Raw genomic sequence first — 20,203 nt, 5'->3', positions numbered from 1 at the left:
ATGGGGCGTGTGTGTATGTGTGTGTGTGTGTGTGAGAGAGAGAGAGAGAGAGAGAGAGAGCTGACTTGTGCCTAGAATCGATCAGATGTTTTTCCCTTCCACCACTCACTCACTCACTCACTGCAATCTGCCGACAGCGTGCGCGAGCTGAGGCTCAGTACCTCGTACCACCATCTCTTCCCCTCTCCTCCTCCCTCTCCTCCGGTACATTCATTCGTCCCTCTGATGCTTGGTGGATGCAGTCCAGGGGAATTCCTGGCTGTGCATCCAACCTTCCCCTCCGAGCTGCTCCTTGTCCCATTCCACCCAGGCTCCTCCAGACCCGCTCCGTCTCCCCTCCTGTCCCCCGTCCACTAGGATGTGGCGCTCAGCAGCTCTGGTTCTCTGTGGATTCTCTGCTCTGGTCCAAGGTAAGGCTTGCTTCATCTTTTACCTCTACTAAAGTCGAAAGATTTAGAGTCCAGGGGTGCGTCTTTAATAGTCCGTCTCTTTTCATCTGTACCACCGCTCCCTCTCTCTCTCTCTCTCTCTCTCTCTCTCTCTCTCTCTGAGCGATATGAGGAAGAGCTGAAACAGATGAGAAGGGAAAAAAGGAAGAGGAGACGTGAAATGTTAAAGTGTGTGTGATTGTTTGTTCGTGCGAAGACCAGCACTGTGTGTGGTCTGGTTTATGTGAGCGGGAGTTACCTGTGAGCCAAATTAATGTCTGGCGGCTATCTGTCATAATTAATACTTGACAGTAATGTCTGCTACTAATATTTGACAGTGTTGTTAATGTCTGCTACAGTCTGATACTGGACAGGAAAGAGAGTGGGAGTAACAGTTCTCGCATGAAGCAAGAGAGATGGAGAGACATGCTTCTCTGGAGAATCCTAAGCTGCAATAATACATTTACCCCTCCTCCTCCTCTCCTCCTCTCTCTCAATCCATTTCCTATAAATCTCTGTGGGCATGGTGAGTGTTGTATCTGGGGAATAGAGCTAGAATCGCACCATTATAGACCATCCAGATCTGTGTGGATCCAGCTTCCTGGTTGTGTTATTGTAGAGACATGTTGCTGCAGCTACTGGGCAGAGGTGCTGTGAGCAGCCAGAGGAACAGGTTGCTAGGCAGGAGTTTATACCGTCGGTGGCTCCAGAGTGCTGAGTGGAGTCCTCTGACTTCCCTTTCAGACGAAAATTGTAATAATATTCAAACGCAACCCTTTAAAAAACAACAACAACAAAAAAACATTATTTCTTATTGCCCTGAAACATAATTCCAGAATGTTTTCCTCAGGCTATTGACACAGCTATTAGCTAGTATCGCATACTGTACACTAGTGCAAAGTGCCCGTTCATAAAGTGCTTTCTATGTCATAGTTGATCCTCCCGTCCATTCACGCCCGTCATGGTTGTTGTGTGCGTTGCAATGCATACCTGTCAGGGCCAGTGGGCATTCTGCGTGTATCCGTGCCCGTACAACTCATTACAAACTCCTTCAATGCATTATTAATTGTTCTCAATCGTGGCGCCCTGGTTAAGGTGCGTACCACGTTAAGGCTAGTCCTTATCCCAGCGGCCCAGGTTCGAATCCGGCCTGGGCCCTGTACTGCATGTCCTCCCCCCTCTCTCTCTCTCCCACCTTTCCTGTCACTCTACACTTTCCTATATAATTAAGCACAAATGTCCCCCAAAATATCTAAAAATAAAAAGTTTCCAATCTACAGTATTTATCTATTAAATCTATCTATTAAGTCGCTGATCGAAGCAGCTTCACAGGCGACAATGCACGTTCTAGTTTCCTGATCAATTACACCGGCCGAATGTCAGCTTCATACATCGGCTGATTCTTGAGATAATATTGACACAGACAGAGAGACACTGAATGTGTCATTATAGAGAGATGAAGAGCAAAACTCAGCCACCATTCTTCATTCAGCAAGAATGATAGATAGATAGATAGATAGATAGATAGATAGATAGATAGATAGATAGATAGATAGATAGATAGATAGATACTTTATTGATCCCCCTAGGGAGAAATCAAGGCAGTGATTGAGAGTCTTTCGATCGAACTACACGTCTTCATCACGTTCTCCAGATTCTCTATCTCTCTATCCTTTTCAACCTATCCTGTCTTTGCATTCCTATATTCTCAACACCCCCCATAATAACTGCGTCCCCTTAACCTACCTCATCTAATTTTGAATTGTTCTTCTCCTCTGCCAGTGTCGGTGCAGGGCCCTCACCAGAGGAACCTGCTAAAGAACCTCCTGAAGGATTACAACCGTATGGAGCGGCCGGTGGGCAACGATTCCCACCCCCTCACCGTCATCTTCACCCTCAGTCTGGTGCAGATCATGGATGTGGTAGGCCCTGCCTGGCTGCTTCTGTATGTGTGTGTGTGTGTGTGTGTGTGTGTGTGTGTGTATGTGTGTGTGTTGTGGTCTCTACTGTATGTCCAGAGCTGTAGATAGCTAGCCTGACACTCAGACTGAATTGCCATTTCGTTTCACTTCATTATTCATTCTGAACAAGCTCTCATTGCAGACGTTTTTTGAGATGGGCGTTGCCGAAGAAGGAGACTTCAGCAATGAGTTCATCACCTAACCAATCACCAACATTTGACATCGCATTCAAAGGACACTGATTGGACTGGTTGGAATTCCAAACCGAGAAATTACCCTGGACAAGAGCTTTTCCAGACCCGCATTGCATTTCGAAAATTAAAGTGGGAGGGCAATTCAGGGCGGGATCCAGGCCAGTAGATAAGTAGCTGGATCTATGACTCTAGTCTGTGTGGACTGTCTGTCTTGTATGTGGACAGAAAGTAACCATTCTTCTATTCCTATGATACTTGTTTGTTTTACAGGATGAGAAAAATCAGATCCTCACCACAAACATCTGGCTTCGGATGGTAAATACACCTGTCTCAGAGTATCCTGTCCCTTGAACTTAGAAATTTGAGTTTCAAATGAAACATCTATTCAATCCAGTGGAGTCTTGTTGATCGTACCGTGTGTGATTCCTTCAGAGCTGGTTTGATCACTATCTCCAGTGGAATCAGTCAGAATATCCTGGAGTGAAGAACCTGCGTTTTACCACAGACCAGGTCTGGACCCCAGATATCCTTCTCTATAACAGGTAAACCACCAGCGTTCACACACACACACACACACACACACACGCACACACACACACACACACACACACACACACACACACACACACACACACACACACACACAGGCTTGGGAAAACAGTGTACAGAGTCCACCCTTTCCTCGCTCCTTTCTCAGTGCAGACGATGACTTTGATTCCACCTTCAAGACCAACGTGCTGGTCAACTCCAGTGGCTTCTGTGAATACCTACCTCCAGGTCAGTCAATCGTTCTATCTCTCTCTGAACCAGCAATTCCCAAGTTTATTCATATTCATTTTCCAATTTACCCTTTGGGATAAAGTACCAATCTATCTCTCTGGGATAAATAAAGTACCCAATCTATCGTTCTATTAGATGTTGAATGTGAACACAGATGCCTAATGGTGTGCTTTGGACTGGCGCCAATTAAGAAGGAGGAGGAAAGAGAGAGCGAGAGAGAGAGAGAGAGAAAGAGAGAGAGAGAGAGAGCGAGAGAGAGAGCGAGAGAGAGAGAGAGAGAGGATCATGTTTAGTGTGAGAAGGATGGAGGCTGCGGCACGCGGAGCGCTGCTGGTCAGGTCTGGCTCTGGCCAGGGCTGGCTCTCATAAAAGCCTGTGTAATTACTGGGGTGCATTTGGCCTGGGAGGCCGTGGGAGTGAAGACGCTGAGGCCCTCTGTGTGTGTGCCAGGGAGAGAGCTGCAGCTGGACACCAGGGGGAATCATACAGAAGCAACACGCTTGTGGAGCACAGAGCAGTGGTCTGCTGGGGGTTGGTGCAGGGTGATGGAGCATGCTTTCGCCTTCAGAGGTGATGTTTTGGTGGAAGGGTGTCAGAAAGGAAGATGATGTTTTAGCAGGAGGGTGTGAAAACTGGGGTAATTTTGACTTTGGTCCACAGGAGGTTTTTTAAGGTGATTCTCCTGAGTTACAGGCACTTTTAGGACCTCGTCTGCGAGAGCAGAGCAAGTGTTGCTGAGATGAGGAAGTGTTGGCACGATAAAAACTGATAAAAGAAATAGCTTTTAGCTAATCAGTGTAATTTTCAGGTTTAATGCCTCTAGAGAAAATAATGTAAGTAATTACAGAGGAGTCTCCCCCTGGAGCAGGGGCACTGAGCTGTGCTAGTGAAAGCTGGAGCAGGTTGGGAATGGTGCTGTGGAGTGTTTGTTATTTACAATTTTAAGACCCTAAAAGCCAATCTAGGTGTTATTGAGACAATGCTATTCTGTATCATCAGAAGAGTTAATAGTGAATGGAATGGAGTCATTGAAAAATACATTGCTTGAGTAAAGTGGTTTTGTTGGCTGGGCGGAATTTTGTTATTTAGCGTTTGATGTGATGTCAGTAGGTTATACATTTTCATGATTAAAGTGATATCTTAATTGCTTTTATTTTGATAACTTGTGGAAAATAAGTGAATCCATTGAAATTAACCTAATTCCTGTCTTGGTTTCCCTCCAGTCTCATTTGCATACCTTCAGACTTCTTCAGACCTTCAGACTCTGAAAGAAAATGTCTCTGAGTGCTTAGACAACCCTGACATTTCGATACTGCACTATTGGAAATCTCTATAAACTTGATTTATTAATTTCAGAAAAGCCTTTATTTTTCCATCAACCGCCGTGTACAGTATGAATGAATAGTAGAAAGCTTATCTTGGTTCCTTTGTTGGTGTGTCTTGACAGAGTGAGCCCAGCTTATCTTGGTTCCTTTGTATGTCTTGACAGAGAGAGTGAGACTGACGTGATTATGTTCTGTGGAAGCTATAGCATAGAGCACTGAGGATCTGGATTCTCATAGAGGCTCCCTGTGTTTATTCTCCATGCTGCTGATCCACAAACCCATGCTGCTCAGAGATAGGCCACAGCAGAGATGCACAGTGTTTACAATAGGCTATGCAATGGTAATTCAACACAGTAGGTAATCCTCATCCACTTTCTCTTCTTCCTCGCTCTCTCTTTCTTTCTGTCTTTCTGTTTTACATCTCAATGACCTCCCTCCATTTTCACCTTCCTCCTGTCCTCTCTCTCTCTCTCTCTCTCTCAGGAATCTTCATGAGCACGTGCAACGTGGACGTCCGCTGGTTTCCCTTCGACATCCAGAAGTGTGAGCTGAAGTTCGGCTCCTGGACCTTCGACGGCTGGCTACTGGACCTGCAGATGACCGACGCTGACATCTCCGGTTACATGCCCAACGGAGAGTGGGACCTTGTGGGTGAGCAGCGTGTGGACTCACCCTCCTTTGAAATTCAGTTCCGGCTCCGCATGGCGTTCTAAAAAACACCAAGGGTCTTGAGTTCAGGCTCTGCTAGACCGGGATCAGGAGCTTTGTGTGCATGTTTGCACTCCCGGCATTGAAATTCACCTTGCGTAAAAAGCCTGTCTGTTCTATCCCAGCCATCTCTCCTCAGGTTATTCAAACAAAAGCGAATGTGCTCATCCTCCGCACGTCATTGCGTCCCCCTCCCTCCAGGTGTGCCTGGCTCCCGTAGCGAGGTGTTCTACGACTGCTGTAAGGAGCCCTACCCCGACGTGACCTTCGTGGTGACCATCCGGAGGAGAACGCTCTACTACGCGCTCAACCTGCTGATCCCCTGCGTGCTGCTGTCCTCCATGACGCTGCTCATCTTCGTGCTGCCCGCGGACTCCGGGGAGAAGATCTCTCTGGGTGAGAGTGGGGGGACGGATGGAAAGATGGATGGATAGATACAGTAGGCCTATAGGAAGGAAGCAGGAGATGAGTAGGACAAGGACGAAAGGGAGAAGGGCACAGGATAAGACTAGATTGATAGATCGAGGAAGGTAAGGGCTGGTGGGATAGATAACAGGGGTGGATTAGAGGACAGTGGGCTCCCGGGCCCCCCCACCCTGGCAGGGCAGGACCACTGACTTGCATCTTTAAAGTGAATGTGCCGGCAATTCACTCAGTTTTTCAGTAGGACTCTGTTACAGACTAAGCCCTTTGACTATGTGACAAGTTAATAACTGTGGCTTCATGCAGAGGCTCTGGCTTTGGGGCCTCCTGAGCTCTTGGGCCCCGTTGGCCCGTTCGTTAATCCACACATAGAGCAAAATGGGTAGAAGGTAAGGAAAAGAGGAAGGAAGGGAGAAAGAGAAGAGAAGATGGGGGGGCACGAAGACAACTTGCAGTAAAGTTGATGACATAAGAGTATATCGTTAACCAAGATACAGGATGCATTATGCTGCATTTAGGCTCTGGGAAAAATGCAGTCCTACTTAACTACGGCCAATTAACCTATTGATTGATGTAATTAAGCTTGGGGAATTGATTAAGGAAACAGAGCTTACACACTGTCTTCCAGGAAGGATGAGCAGCCCAAACAGACATTGTCATTGGCTTGACAGATGTTTTATTAGGTGCCCTTGGATGCTGCCATTTATGCCAAGAAAGCACTTCTGTTATTTGGGTCTAAATAAAAGGGACAGTGATGTAAAGAGGAGGAAGACGAGGAATAGATCTGACGAATGGAAATGAAGATTAGTGAGCGCTGAGGCGCTGAGGCGCTGGATGGATTGCTGTAGGACTGTGCAGTTTGGAAGCGACTATAGCGGAATAAAGATAACTTGAAGTAATTTACTTTGTGGGCATTAGTCTGTCAATCTTGCAATTTGCAAATCAAATCGAACTTAATCTAATTTCATGTAAGTCTATTATCTTTGTTTAGATTGGTTCCCCAGAAGTCCCCAGAAGACAAATTTGCCTGATCAAATACCACTTACAAGATAACCACTCCCAAGGCCCCAGTCTGCGATCCCCCTTGAAATAAGTAATATGCATGATTGTGGTACAGTATAGCAACAGGCTAGTGCCTCCTGTTCAATATATATTGTCTCTTCTCCACGCCTACTCTCTCTCCCCTCTGCAGGTATCACAGTGCTGCTGTCTCTCACAGTCTTCATGTTACTGGTGGCGGAGATCATGCCAGCCACGTCCGATTCCATCCCTCTCATAGGTGATTCAATTTATGTGTGCGCGTGTGCATGCAAGCATGGATGTGCTAATTGGCCCTTCGTTACGTCAGAGCCAAACTGTGGTCAGGCGCTGGTGATTGGGCCATCTGGTCGCCTTTCAATGTAATTGCCTAAATAAATTGCAGAGATGTACTGCTGGAAAAAGCGCTGATGGTGTTAGTGAGCTCGCTACAGCTGCAGGCAGATGAACTGCCTCTCTCTGACCACAACACCAATCCTGAACATTAAGACCCAACACCCAAGTAACAAAAATGTCCAATCATGATCAGCAAGATAGATAGATAGATAGATAGATAGATAGATACTTTATTCATCCCACAGGGGGAAATTTGGTGTTTCAGCCATTCTTGGCTTTATTGCTGTTACAACGTTCCCCACCACGATGTGGCTTCACTCTGTTCCCCTCTCTCCCCCCATCTCAGGCCAGTACTTTGCCAGTATCATGATAATCGTTGGGATGTCCGTAATAGCCACAGTGGTGGTGCTGCAATATCACCATCATGACCCCAACGGAGGAAACATGCCCAAATGGGTAAGGACACACACACACACGTTTAAAGTTCTGCCATTATTCTATGTCTGCCAATATCTTCACTGCTGCACGTGATCCAGTTTCCTTAATTGGATCATTTCATTACCTCGTTCCCTCTGCCCTTCAATTGATTTGTAAAAAAGCTTTTGTTCAACGTTTTGTAACTCTTACTCTTTCCACGTGTCTATCCCTCATTCTCCCCCACATCTTTTCCTTCGTTCTCGGGTCTCTAAATCCCTTTTATGCTCCCGTCCCTCACTCTCTGTCTTTGTACACGTCTTCCGCTGCCGATGCCTCCACTCCTCCACTGACATCTATCTCCCCGTGTCTTCTTCTCACAGCGGAAGGCAGTTGACTGTCTCAGTTAGTCTGAGGTTCTCCATCAAATGACCCGTCTTCTTGTCCTTACTCTTCCGAGCATTGCTCCGGCTCTTTGGTAGTCTGGCTCAACGGAATGGAGGTTTTTAAGCCTCTAATTGGCGCAGCACAATTCCAATCAATCAGATTCAATCCCCCGACACTATTAAATATTTTTGCCAGGGCACTATAAAAAAAAGCGCCACCCAAGACAATTGTGATTGGTTTAAAGAAATATGTTTTCCCTATCTCACAATGATAATCGGGTGCAGCCAGACCCTTCTCCAAAGAAGTGTGCAGAATGCTCTGGCTGTACGAGACTAGCTCTTTGTTTTTTTTGTAGCCTATTTGACTCGCTCAGTTCTGCCTCCCTATTTCACTCCCTCACGTTGCACGCCAAACCTCGCATTAAATAATTTCCAAACGCCTATTTCAGCCACCTTTGGCCAACTATGCATAAACCCACTGATTTATTGATTATAGTCCACGCCAAACAAATGACTGAGGGTGAATGAATATGTCTGGGCTGCTGATATAAGCGTATGGATCGGCACATCTACAAGGTCTTCCAGTTGATGAAGTGCCCTGATTGGCTAGTCAGTTGGCCAATTATCAGTGTATAAGTTATTGGGTTTGGAGAATCATCGAGCCGGCATGGTTCGTGATAGGCCAGAAGACACCAGGAATACAACAGCAGACAGCCGATTCCACGATAATCTTATTCGTGCCTTGGGTTTGGTGTCCAATGTTCTGCGCTCTAGTTAAATATAGAAGCCCCAGTTAAATATACAGAACCAGCACCTGCAAACCCTACAACACACGGTGTTAAGCTGTTTCCAAGTACCTGTAGCGGTGTTCAGTGGTGCTGCTAGAAATTAAGAGCCCTTTGAAAGAATATAATATTGTGCCCCCCAAGCCTAGACCTTATCATAATAAAAAATAATAGTGGTTTATGGGGGCCCCTGTCAGTGCTGGGCCCTTGGAATCATCCTAACTCCCCCCCCATTATGGCTCCCCTGGAGATGTTTGTGAAGTGTGTGGGTGTGCTCGTTCTTCATCCATCGCAATATCTATCTCTTCCTCTCTCAACTCAACTCAACTCAAATTTTATTTATAAGGCACATTTAAAACAACCGAAGTTGACCAAAGTGCTGTACAGCTCCAGAGCAACAAACACACAGCACGTAGCAGAACACTACAATACACCATACACAATAAGCAATATAAAATACAGTACAATACAGGGGCCATTGGTGTCCAGCTCAACCTGAGTTGAAGACCTGGGAGAACAGGTGAGTCTTTAAAGAAGACTTAAAAATCTCTATGGTCTGGGCAGACCTACTGTGCCAGGGAAGACTGTTCCAGAGCCTGGGGGCCGCCGCCCCATAGGCTCGGTCCACTCTAGTCTTCAGCCGAGTCTTTGGGACAGCCAGCAGCAGCTGATTAGAGGATCTCAGCTCTCTAGCTGGGGCATGAAAGTGCAGGAGTTCAGCAATATACTGAGGTGCCAGTCCATTAAGAGCTTTAAAAACAAACAACATAATCTTGAAATGAATTCTAAGACGCACTGGGAGCCAGTGGAGCGAGGCCAAGATTAGGGTGATGTGGTTGTGCTTTCGCTTGCCAATGAGGAGACAGGCTGCTGCATTCTGCACAAGCTGCAGGCGACGCATCAGTAACTGGTCAATGCCGACATACAAAGAATTACAATAATCAAGATGAGTGTTGATAAAAGCATGTATTACTCTCTAAGTCTTTGGGGGAGAGATAGCCCTTTACCTTGGCAAGAAGCCTTAGTTAGAAGAAGCTGGTTCTTATTACAGAGCTGACCTGTTTGTCAAATGTAAAAGTACTATCAAAGGTCACCCGAGATTTATGACTGAAGAACGGATATTTGGGGAGAAGGGGCCCAACAAACCAGTGGTACAGTCTGAGGGGTCATGACCAAACATAATGATCTCAATCTTATTTTCATTACGATTTAAAAAGTTCACGTCCATCCAGGATTTGACATCTCGTAGGCAGTCCAGCAGTGGTTGTACGGAGTCCTTGCCTTTTGATTTCAGGGGCAGATAGATCTTCACATCATCTACAAAGCAGTGGAAAGAGATGTTGTTTCCTAAAAATTGACACCAGCGGCAGCATGTAAATCAAAAAAAGGATAGGGCCCAAAATGGAGCCTTGAGGGACCCCGGAGGTGAGAGGAGCCGTGGATGAGGAGAATTCTCCTAGGTGGACAGAGAAGCTCCGATCTGTCAGGTAGGACTGGAACCATAAAAGGGGCAAGGGCGGTACCTGAGATGCCTACACAGTGTCCTAGACGTGATAATAAAATCCTGTGGTCCACAGTAACAAAAGCAGCAGTTAGGTCAAGGAGCACCAGAACAGCAGAGTTACCTGAATCAACAGTTAACATGAGATCATTGAGCACTTTCAAAAGGGCTGTTTCAGTGCTGTGGCGTTGTCTAAAACCAGACTGGAACATTTCATAAATACCATGGCCAACAAGTAATCATAGCAGCTGAATAAAAAACACTTTCTCCAAGACTTAAGACAGAAAAGGCAACTGTGAGGTGGGCATAAAATTAGACAGAACAGAAGGGTCTAAGTTTTTCTTTTTGATAAGGGGCTGCACTATAGCATGTTTAAAAGCAGATGGAACACACCTTGAGCTAAGGTAAGTATTTATCAGAACAAGAACAGTGGACCCCACAGTACCAAAAACATCTTTAAAATGACGAGAAGGAATGCTATCAGAGGGACAGTTTGAAGGTTGTCATTTCTTAACCACATCAGATAGTGAGGAGAGGGATACTGGCTCAAACTGATCTAGGACAGCAGCAGGCAAAAGAGAAGCAGAGGGGTCAGGCCCAGAGGCAGCATGCATGGGAGCAGCTGGCCTTAGAGCTGATTTCTCTCTCTCTCTCTCTCTCTCTCTCTCTCTCAGATCCAGCTCTTCCTGCTGCAGTGGGTGGCGTGGTTCCTGCGGATGAAGCGCCCGGGGGAGAGCGATGACCCCGAGCGCCCCCCCTGCGCTCCCCACCTGCGCCGCTGCTCCTCGGGCTCCCAGAGCGGCAGCATTCTGCACCCTCCGGACGCCGCGCTCCACCCGCTGCACCCCCAGAGCCTCCAGGTGGTGCCCCTTCACGCCGGACACCCCCACCTCCACGCCCAGTCTAGCGCCAACAACAACGGCAACCTGCTCTACATCGGCTTCCAGAACCTGGATGAACCCCCGCTGCTGTCGGAGTCCCTCCAGAGGAACAGCATCTCGGCCGGACCTCCTCGCGTGGCGGGCAGCCCGCCTCCGCACCAGTTCTGCAGCCCGCCGCCGCTCCCCACCCCCAACATGGACACGGTGGGCTGCCCCAGCACCGTCTCCAGCGGTGGGGGCTTTGGAGGCGGAGCAGGGGGGCCAAGCTCATCGGGCGGGATAGGCGACCCCCAGCTCCAGGCCATTCTGGAGGAGGTGCGCTACATGGCGGACCGTTTCCGGGAGCAGGACGAGACGGAGTGCATGGCGGACCAGTGGAAGTTCGCGGCGGCCGTCATCGACCGCCTGTGTCTGGTGGCCTTCAGCGTGTTCAACATCATCTGCACCATCTCCATCCTCATGTCCGCTCCCAACTTCGTGGAGGCCGTGTCCAAGGACTTTATCTGAATAAGACAGGATGGAAGGAAGAAAGAGGAGGAGGAGAGAGAGAGGGGGAGGAAGAGAGCGAGAGAATGGGGGTGGTGGAGGAAGAGATGTGGGATGGACTTGGGCTGAATCCAACAGGACTATTTTTGGGGAATGTAGACCTGAGGAAGCAAGAGGGGAATAGGATGGATTTCCCTGATATGCATTTAGTATATCTCAAACATGGATAACCCAAATTAAATGAAACGTAACACATCTAATGAAGAAGAAGAAAAAGAGATAATAAAGGAAAAGAAAAAGAGAAAATGAAGAATGTGCAACGGAGAGGAGATTAGGGGCATTCTGGAGAGAGTAGAGAGAGAATAGAGAGAGAATACAGAGAGAGAGTAGAGAAAGAGAGAGTAGAGAGAGAGAGTAGAGAGAGACTAGAGAGAGAGAGTAGAGAGAGAGGAGAGAGAGAGGAGAGAGAGAGTAGAGTGAGAGAGTAGAGAGAGCGGGAGTAGAGAGAGAGAATAGAGAGAGAGAGAAGAGAGAGTAGAGAGAGAGAAGAGAGAGAGCAGACAGAGTAGAGAGAAAGAGAGAGAGAAGGAAGAATGTGTGCAACGGGCGGCGAGGGAATAAGGGGACATTCTTTGCAGGGTGAAATGGGTTGTGTGAAATTAAAAGGCTTTCTCCAAGGGGGAAGGTGAGTGGGAAGGGCAAGTTAATGAGAAGAGCATGGAACAATGCATCTGGAGATTGGGAAGACTGGGGGGGGTGGAGATATATAGAGAGAGGGAGAGCGAGAGAGAGAGAGAGAGAAAAAGAGAGAGAGGTAGAGGTAGGTAGAGGTAGGTAGGCAAAGTGAGTTACAGAGGGGAATAGACAGAGAGATGGAGCCAGATAAATAATTTCGACATATCGGCTGGTTTTATTTACTGGCAGGGAGAAGATAGCCCCTCGGCCTCGCGTCCTGAAAAAAGATTGAGGAAAGACGGCATCGTTTACTGAGGTGTGAGCTGGGGAGGAGGAGGGAGAGGTAACAGAGAGTGAGAGGTAAAAAAAACAGTTGTCCCTAGTGGAGTTCAGGGAGCTCCACGGACCTCGGAACAATCTAGAATCTTCAGAGATGGACAGAGGAGCAGAGAAATCAAATTGGTGTCTCATCTTTCATTTAGTCTTAATATCTGTTTAATGAAAGGAATAACCTTTTGTTCTATTAGACCAGTACTGTACTGTATGAAGGGTGAGCAACAGAGACAGAATAACCTGTCATGAGTTTGATACGATATAATAATATACAATATTATATTTGATAATGTAACTCTTTCTATATCCAATATACAAGTGTACTCAAATCTTTGTATATGACAGTTATTTAGAAGACCATGGGGCAGCTGCTCTTGAACAACCTCATTCTTCATCTCTCTCTAGTTCTCTCTCTTGCTCTCTCTCTCATGTGACATTTCCTCTTTTGGGGTTGAGTTGAAACCTTGTGCTGGGACTCTGTGACAACACACACACACGCACACACACCTTCAAAGCATTTCCCAATCCCTGAAATAAAGTGTTGTTTTCTACCATCCCTGCCTGCTTGGTCTCTGGGTTGACGCTGGGCCTGGTACAGGAAAGAGGAGAAACATGACGGAGCGAGGGAGAGGGGGAGAAAGTGCTGACATACAGAGTAAACCGGACAGGGTCTTAATTGATCACTCGTTCAGGAAGGAGGGGAGAAGCGGTGTGAGTGGGGGAGGGATGCAGAGGAGGGGGGTTAATGGAGGAGAGAGGGCATGCTCAGTAATTCACCGGATTTATGAGGGACAGAAGCAGGAGATAGCTGCTCAGACAAGCATAACTCAGCCAGCCGGCATAATACTATACACCACAGGCCACTCCGCTCAATCTGTGCCATTTGCATGTTGTAACTTTTCAAAATTAAGTCATTATTTTTTCTTTTTTTCAGCACTGTATCTAATAACACACGTTTAACACTATTAAAAATTTGTAATGGTTGAACTGAACTGTTGAAATATCAATTAAAAGTCATGCTAATTATTTTCTTTCTTTTCCCCTCAAAGTGGGTATTTTAAATAAATAAAGGTGGTTACGTGCTCAACTAGCTAAAAAGTCAATATATGCAGGCATGTTTTTTTACACAAAGATTTATTTTAAGGGAGACCCCAACCTCAGTTTTATCAAAAATAACCCTAAATCACTTGATTTATGAAACAATTGTTTAAATGATGGACCCAGCATAATTGAAAAATGTGTGGTTTATCTTCATTATATATATACTGTATATAAAAAAAAAGCCCAGTTAGGCTACAGTGTGAGTAACAGGAATGTGTGTGTGTATGTGTGTGTGTGTAACAACTGGATGTCACAGAACTTCCTTCAATTCAAAAAAGATAAAACAGGTCATTATTAGATCTTTGTCGAAAAAGCAATAACAATTGTATGTGTGCATGCTTTTGCGTGACTGTGTGTTTGTGTGTGTGTGTGTGTGTGTGTGTGTGTGTGAGTGAGTGTGTGTGAGTGAGTGTGTGTGTGTATGTGTGCAGGGTGGGGTGGGCGGTGGAGAGAGAGACCTCTGCATAGTATGGATTCGCCATCTTCCTCTACAAAAGTCAAGAAAGACAACAAATACAAAAAGCTGATCATATTTAGCAAGTCTGAATGAATGAATTAATTAATTAATTAATTTAACAGATGTTAAAATACACAGGTTTAAAAAGCGAATTTGGTCACAACCATCACATGCATCACACTGTTTGAGATTTATTTCCAATGTGGTCCTTGTCTGTTACAGCAATAATCAGCACCAAGGTTATTATAGTTAACGAAAATTAACTTAAAATGAAAACCAGGTGTGAAGAAAACTGCACTGAAACTACATTAAAACTAAGCATTTTCAACAAAAAAAAACTTAACTAAAGTAGCACAGATGCTTTAAAAACGAATTAAATCTAAACTGAAATTGAAAACAAAAAGTTAAAACAATATAACAATAAAAACTAATTAAAAAAAGCAAAACTATTATAACCTTGGTCTGCACAGGCAGGCCTCAAAGTAGGCTACAAAAGCGCTAAAAGATAAAACTCATACATTCCCAATACATTCCCATATAAACACATAAAATAATAAAAACTCTTAAAGGGCAATGCTCGTTTTTGACAACCTGGACCTTATTTACGACATATTATAAGAAGTTTGACTCACCGAGATCACTTTTGTGTAGTTCGGAGGCCTGTAGAAGAAATTTAAAATCCAATATGATCTTTACACGCCTTTCCCCACTTGCTCCAGCACGCATGCGCACAGGCCAGCGCGCAGACTGGCTATTCTCCGGCTACACTCGCGCTCACATTCTCTGCGCTACGATCGGATTGTTGCTGACGAATGACGACGACAATATTCTCGGCACCAACAACGATCGTAGCGCAGAGAATGTGAGCGCGAGTGTAGCCGGAGAATAGCCAGTCTGCGCGCTGGCCTGTGCGCATGCGTGCTGGAGCAAGTGGGGAAAGGCGTGTAAAGATCATATTACAGAGACTAAAGACCCCGTATTTGAAAACCACAACAATGCCTCGCGTTGAGGAATCTCAACTGTCGATTCATCCAATCTGATTGATGAAAACAACCGTTTAGCGGCCGAAAATAGATTTTGAGAAACTGCATTCTCGGTGCCCCGATCACCGTCATTACATGGATATACTGGCTCGCGCTGGATTTTAAATTTCTTCTATAGGCCTCCGAACTACACAAAAGTGATCTCCGTGAGTCAAACTTCTTATAATATGTCGTAAATAAGGTCCAGATTGTCAAAAACGAGCATTGCCCTTTAAGACAGAACAGCATACACACATCTGAGAGCAAAACGTATGACGGGGCCCCCTCCAGGCCCCCCCCTTCCTCCCCCCGGAGCCCCCCAGCAAAGACCCCGTGCCAAGCTATGTTGGTCCAAAGTACCCCACCCCCCCTTTGACAATGGAGGTGAAGGCGACTATGTTCTGTGGGCTCTGTGGCGCCCCCCCTAGGGTCGGAGTCGGCAGGGTACAGTTCGGTGCACTCCGGGCTCTTCCCCCCCGCGAAGACCCCGTGTCTCTAGCGCCCCGATGTGGGAGCTGGAGTGGAGGTGGAGCTCTGTGTGCGCGTCCGAACGGGACATGTTTCGTATTGCTGGTATTGCTTGGTAGGCCGAGAACTTTGGTCCAGTCCAAACCCTGTCTCTGTGACCTTCCCATCTCGAGATATGGCCGTTTCCAGCTCTGTTGTGGGACATTTCAAGCGCCCTCTTCTTGGGGACCCTCTGGTGGCCACGGGAACGGACCCTAAGCAGGCGCTTATGCGTTGGGTGCTCTGGAACATACCATTTTGCCAACATCCTCAGGACTTTGCCACTGGTTTTCCATGGTCATGGTAGCCTTCTATCGATCAAATGTGAAATACTTTGCATTAAAGCCAGTGCTTACATTAGCCTTACAATAATGTCAGCCTGGCTCCAAAAGGGCAACACAAAGAGATCACATAGATAATCTGCAAAGGAGCCCTGGTTACATTAGCATCAGCAAAACCATAACTAATGTTACTACTACCACCACTGCTACCACAGCCAACTACAATGTTAACAATAACGTGAGTCAAGATAAATGGCCCAACTGTTGGTCAAAGGATCAAATGCTGTATTTTTGTTCCTATAACAACTGGCTCATTGTTAAAGACAAAAAGCTTAGCAAAGTTACATCAGCATCCAGGCCTGGTGAATTTATCTAATTATTGTAATTAGATGGGTATCCCATTGATTAAATAAATGTATGTTTTGAACCTCAGCAATATCTCCTAGTATCTTTTATTGACTGTAGAAATTCAGAATGTAATAATCATTTGCTGATAACAGCCGATAAACACCAACATGTGAATAAAGGGAGTACTGGCACTGGGACGAGCAGTCCGCCTCCAGGGGGGCAGCCAGGAAAACATGAGACAACACAATAAAAAAATGTAAAAGACACAAAGGCTTACACGAGGACATTCATAAGGTACGATCAACACTATATAAAAGTGTGGTAGAATACAATGATATCAGAATCTAAGAAGTCAGTTCAATCTAAAATGTCAATCTAAAATATCAGTTGGCATACCGCCATTAAAAATCTGATAGCAGCAGGTAGGAAGGTCCTACAGATGCGTTCAGATATTGTACATGTATAGATCGTACTGCATGTATGTATGTACGTATGTATGTATGTATGCACAATATGTATGTCTGTATGTATGTATGCATTTATATATTCATGTACTGTATGTATTGTACATATGTATTTGTGTATCTTTTTCTCTGGCAGTATCATGTCTTTCCAGGCTGCTGCACTGACTCTGATACTGATATTTAATGAGTGCTATGTGGTTTAGTGTGTGAGCTTTATGGGGTGTGTGTGTGTGTGTGTGTGTGGGCCTCAGTGTGTCACTCAGTCAGTGTGTCAGGCAGAGAGGCAGTGCTGTATTTATAGTATGGACTGCCCCGTCTCTTGGTGCAGCCACATCTAATCTGTCTGACCAGCTAATTTTCTCTGTCTCTCTTCTCCTTGTCTCTCTCACCCTCTCTCTCTCTCTAGCTTTCTCTCTCTCACACTCTCTCTCTCCCTCGTCTCCCTCTCTCACTAGCTTTCTCTCTCTCACACTCTCTCTCCCTCGTCTCTCAGAGGTTGATAAATGTGCAGCGTTAGCATTCTGGGGACCTTCAGATATACTGTGTTCACTCACATGGAAAAAATGGGAGAGTAGATGAGAATCTGTGCGCATGTGTGTGTGTTTGTGCGCGTGTGCGCATGTGTGTGTGTGTTTGTGAGCGTGTGCGCATGTGTGTGTGTTTGTGAGCGTGTGCGCATGTGTGTGTGTTTGTGCGCGTGTGCGCATGTGTGTGTGTTTGTGCGCGTGTGTGTGTTCTGAATCAATCAGTTGTTCTTTCTCTCTCTTCAGCTAATGAGAGCGAGTGGAGCCGGAGCAGCGGAGGTTATTTGTTCAGATGTGTAACTGCCTGGAAACACATTCCCTCTCCGCCCGTTTGAAGACGTGTGAATGGGCCGGCAATTTCATATCTAGAGGCGCTGTCTCTACGAAAACATGCAGATGCCATAAAAGCCTGCAGTCCTATAAACAGCCTCAAACACAATACCTGGAGGAGCATGCGTGTGGTTTATAGGAAATCCAGTCACACACGCCCACACACACACACACACTGTAACACAAATGTGTGTGTAATAATAAATAAGTGCTACACATTACATTTACTGGACACATAAATGTATCAATCAAGTTGGGTGAATTCTTTTAGCTTGCCATGCAGCACACACACACACACACACACACACACACACACACACACACACAAGCACACACCATCTCATTCACGACACTGTCTCCCTCCATAGACAGTTCTGTACTGTATTCATACTCCCCAGTGTTGTGCAGCTGGGGCCGATCAATGGCTTTTAATTACCAGGGGCCAGCAGCTCTGGTCGATAGCGCTGACGTGAAGCCGGGAGAGGGAGACCTGCTCCAGCCCCGTGATTGATGCCCACACCCTGCTGGTCCCATATGGGGGGCGCGTCGTTAGCCTTGATTAAGCCTGCCAGGCCATCTCCACTCAGCATGCTGACCATCGGCCCTCCAGACCTGAGCACTGTGGTCACAAGGTTAAGTGGACATGGGGCGTTTGTCATGGGTCGTAGATGTTCAACCTCTGAAGTCAAGGCTGGGCAGTTCTTACAGCACTGGTCAGTTGACTGGTAGAGCCGTCTTCTTCGCTGCCCAAGTCTGAACCTTGTTATTTAGGTAGGGCTGAAAGATGCAGTAGGAACTTTATATATCACCTCTTCAATGTATCTCTTTATAAACATGACACATTAATAAACCTAATAACTAATAATTTTCTTAGAATTATGTACACTTAGACAGCACAAACAAAAATGTTTTCTTCAATATATCATTTTATTAATGTTAAAATGTATTACTCTAACTGCATTTTTTTTGGCTTAATTTTTTTTTTTCATGGGTTAGCAAGGCTTGATATATATATTTTGTCTTTGTATTAACTAACTAGGATAAATTAGCTCAGGCTAAAAAGATGCTCTAGGACTTTGAAGTAGATGTGGTAGGAACACAAAGCACTAATAAATCTAAAAATTAATAATTTTAAAAGAATCATTTACAGTGCTACAGCATAGTAGTACTACAGTACGTCCATTGGTAAAGCAACTACTGCATATGAAACTATATCTTAATTAAGAGTTGGTTGGTTCTCAAAGCAAAACAGCCAATTTCTTCTTCCCCCCCCCCCACCCCAATTCCTCAGACAATTAATATGTTCATACAGTACAGTAATAATTGAGCTCTGCTCTCATTATGCAAATCTGAATTCCCTTCCTCCCCAGACAGATTAGACATGCTCTGCTGACAGCTCCAGTCCTCACCTGACACACAACCCTCCAGCCTGCGCCTGAGCCAATCAGATAACTCCACCACAATGAGAAAACCAAACCCAGTCATTAGTTCAGGTCCAGCAGGACCAATCAAGGATAACAGGGGGGGCTGTCCTCCTACGAGCTGTGATTCTAAAAGACTAAAAACTAAGCCCGACAGAAACGTTCATTCGTCTACCGCCCTCACGGAGATCAGACTGAGTGGGCGTTCACCCGTCTTATGAGGTCCCATCTCTAGCGGTGCAGGAAGCAGGTACGGTTCTGGGGTTGGTCTGTCCTTATTTCACCTCTCTCAGACGAGCCGTTCATTGGACCTGCCGGCTGCCCTGGTGAGTCTGAGCGGGCTGGTGACGAGGCCTTGGGCTCAGAACAACTGCTAATAAATAGATGTGCCGCAAGTGCCCATAATACCATCTCAGTTGGACAGTTTTTCAATAGATGAAATGTGCCTGGCCTGGGTGGACCTTCTCCCACTGCCTGTGCTCCCATCCACAGGAGCAGGTGGGCCCGATCCTGGCAAGATTTATAAAGCTCCTGTCTGGCTAAAAAGAGACATCCCAGAAGGCAGGACAGTTACTGATCACCCCAGTAGGACGATGAAGACCTCCAGCGCACAGCCGGGATCCATGCAATAATGAAGACCAACTGAGTAGTTTATCAAAGTGACAGACGCTAACGAGGCATTCCAACAACTACAGTAATAGAGGTAATTGCTGACTGTGTTCAGAATGCCAGTGGATGTGTCCAGGATCCCTATTGCTGTCTTTACCCTCTGACGGGAAACCTGTAGCACACAGGCTGTCAACACACAACACTTTTTTAGTCACTAATTTATATTTTTAGGGCATTTCTGCTTTATTGGGGTAGGACAGTGCAAGGACAGGCAGGAAAGGTGGGAAAGAGAGAGAGAGAAAGAGAGAGAGAGAGAGAGAGAGAGAGAGAGAGGAAGACATGTAGCACAGGGCGCGGGCCAGATTCAAACCCAGGACCAGCCTTTACATGGTACGCGCCCCAAGCCACTGAGCCCCCGGGGCCACCCACATACAGTACAGTACTCCAAGCACAAAGGCAACCCAGTCAAAATCCTTTTTCTTCAA

At 46.0% G+C, this 20,203-nt stretch overlaps 1 protein-coding gene across 1 annotated transcript; it reads left to right on the top strand.

The window, feature by feature from the left end:
• Nucleotides 1–358: 358 nt before the first annotated feature.
• Nucleotides 359–11,667, top strand: chrna11 (cholinergic receptor, nicotinic, alpha 11; the record flags this gene model as incomplete). The annotated part of the gene is made up of 10 exons (XM_084455270.1): nt 359–410; nt 2,211–2,350; nt 2,854–2,898; nt 3,016–3,125; nt 3,281–3,360; nt 5,172–5,339; nt 5,598–5,792; nt 7,012–7,098; nt 7,540–7,649; nt 10,954–11,667. The coding sequence occupies 10 exons, from the start codon at nt 359–361 to the stop codon at nt 11,665–11,667; spliced, it is 1,701 nt and encodes a 566-aa protein (XP_084311396.1).
• Between the last annotated feature and the right edge of the window lie 8,536 nt (nt 11,668–20,203).

The sequence above is a fragment of the Borostomias antarcticus genome (genome assembly GCF_949987555.1).
Source record: "Borostomias antarcticus genome assembly, chromosome: 21".
NCBI classification, from domain to species: Eukaryota; Metazoa; Chordata; class Actinopteri; order Stomiiformes; family Stomiidae; genus Borostomias; species Borostomias antarcticus.
The sequence above is the reverse complement of the archived record's forward strand: the minus strand, read 5'-3'. Positions and strand labels throughout refer to the sequence as shown.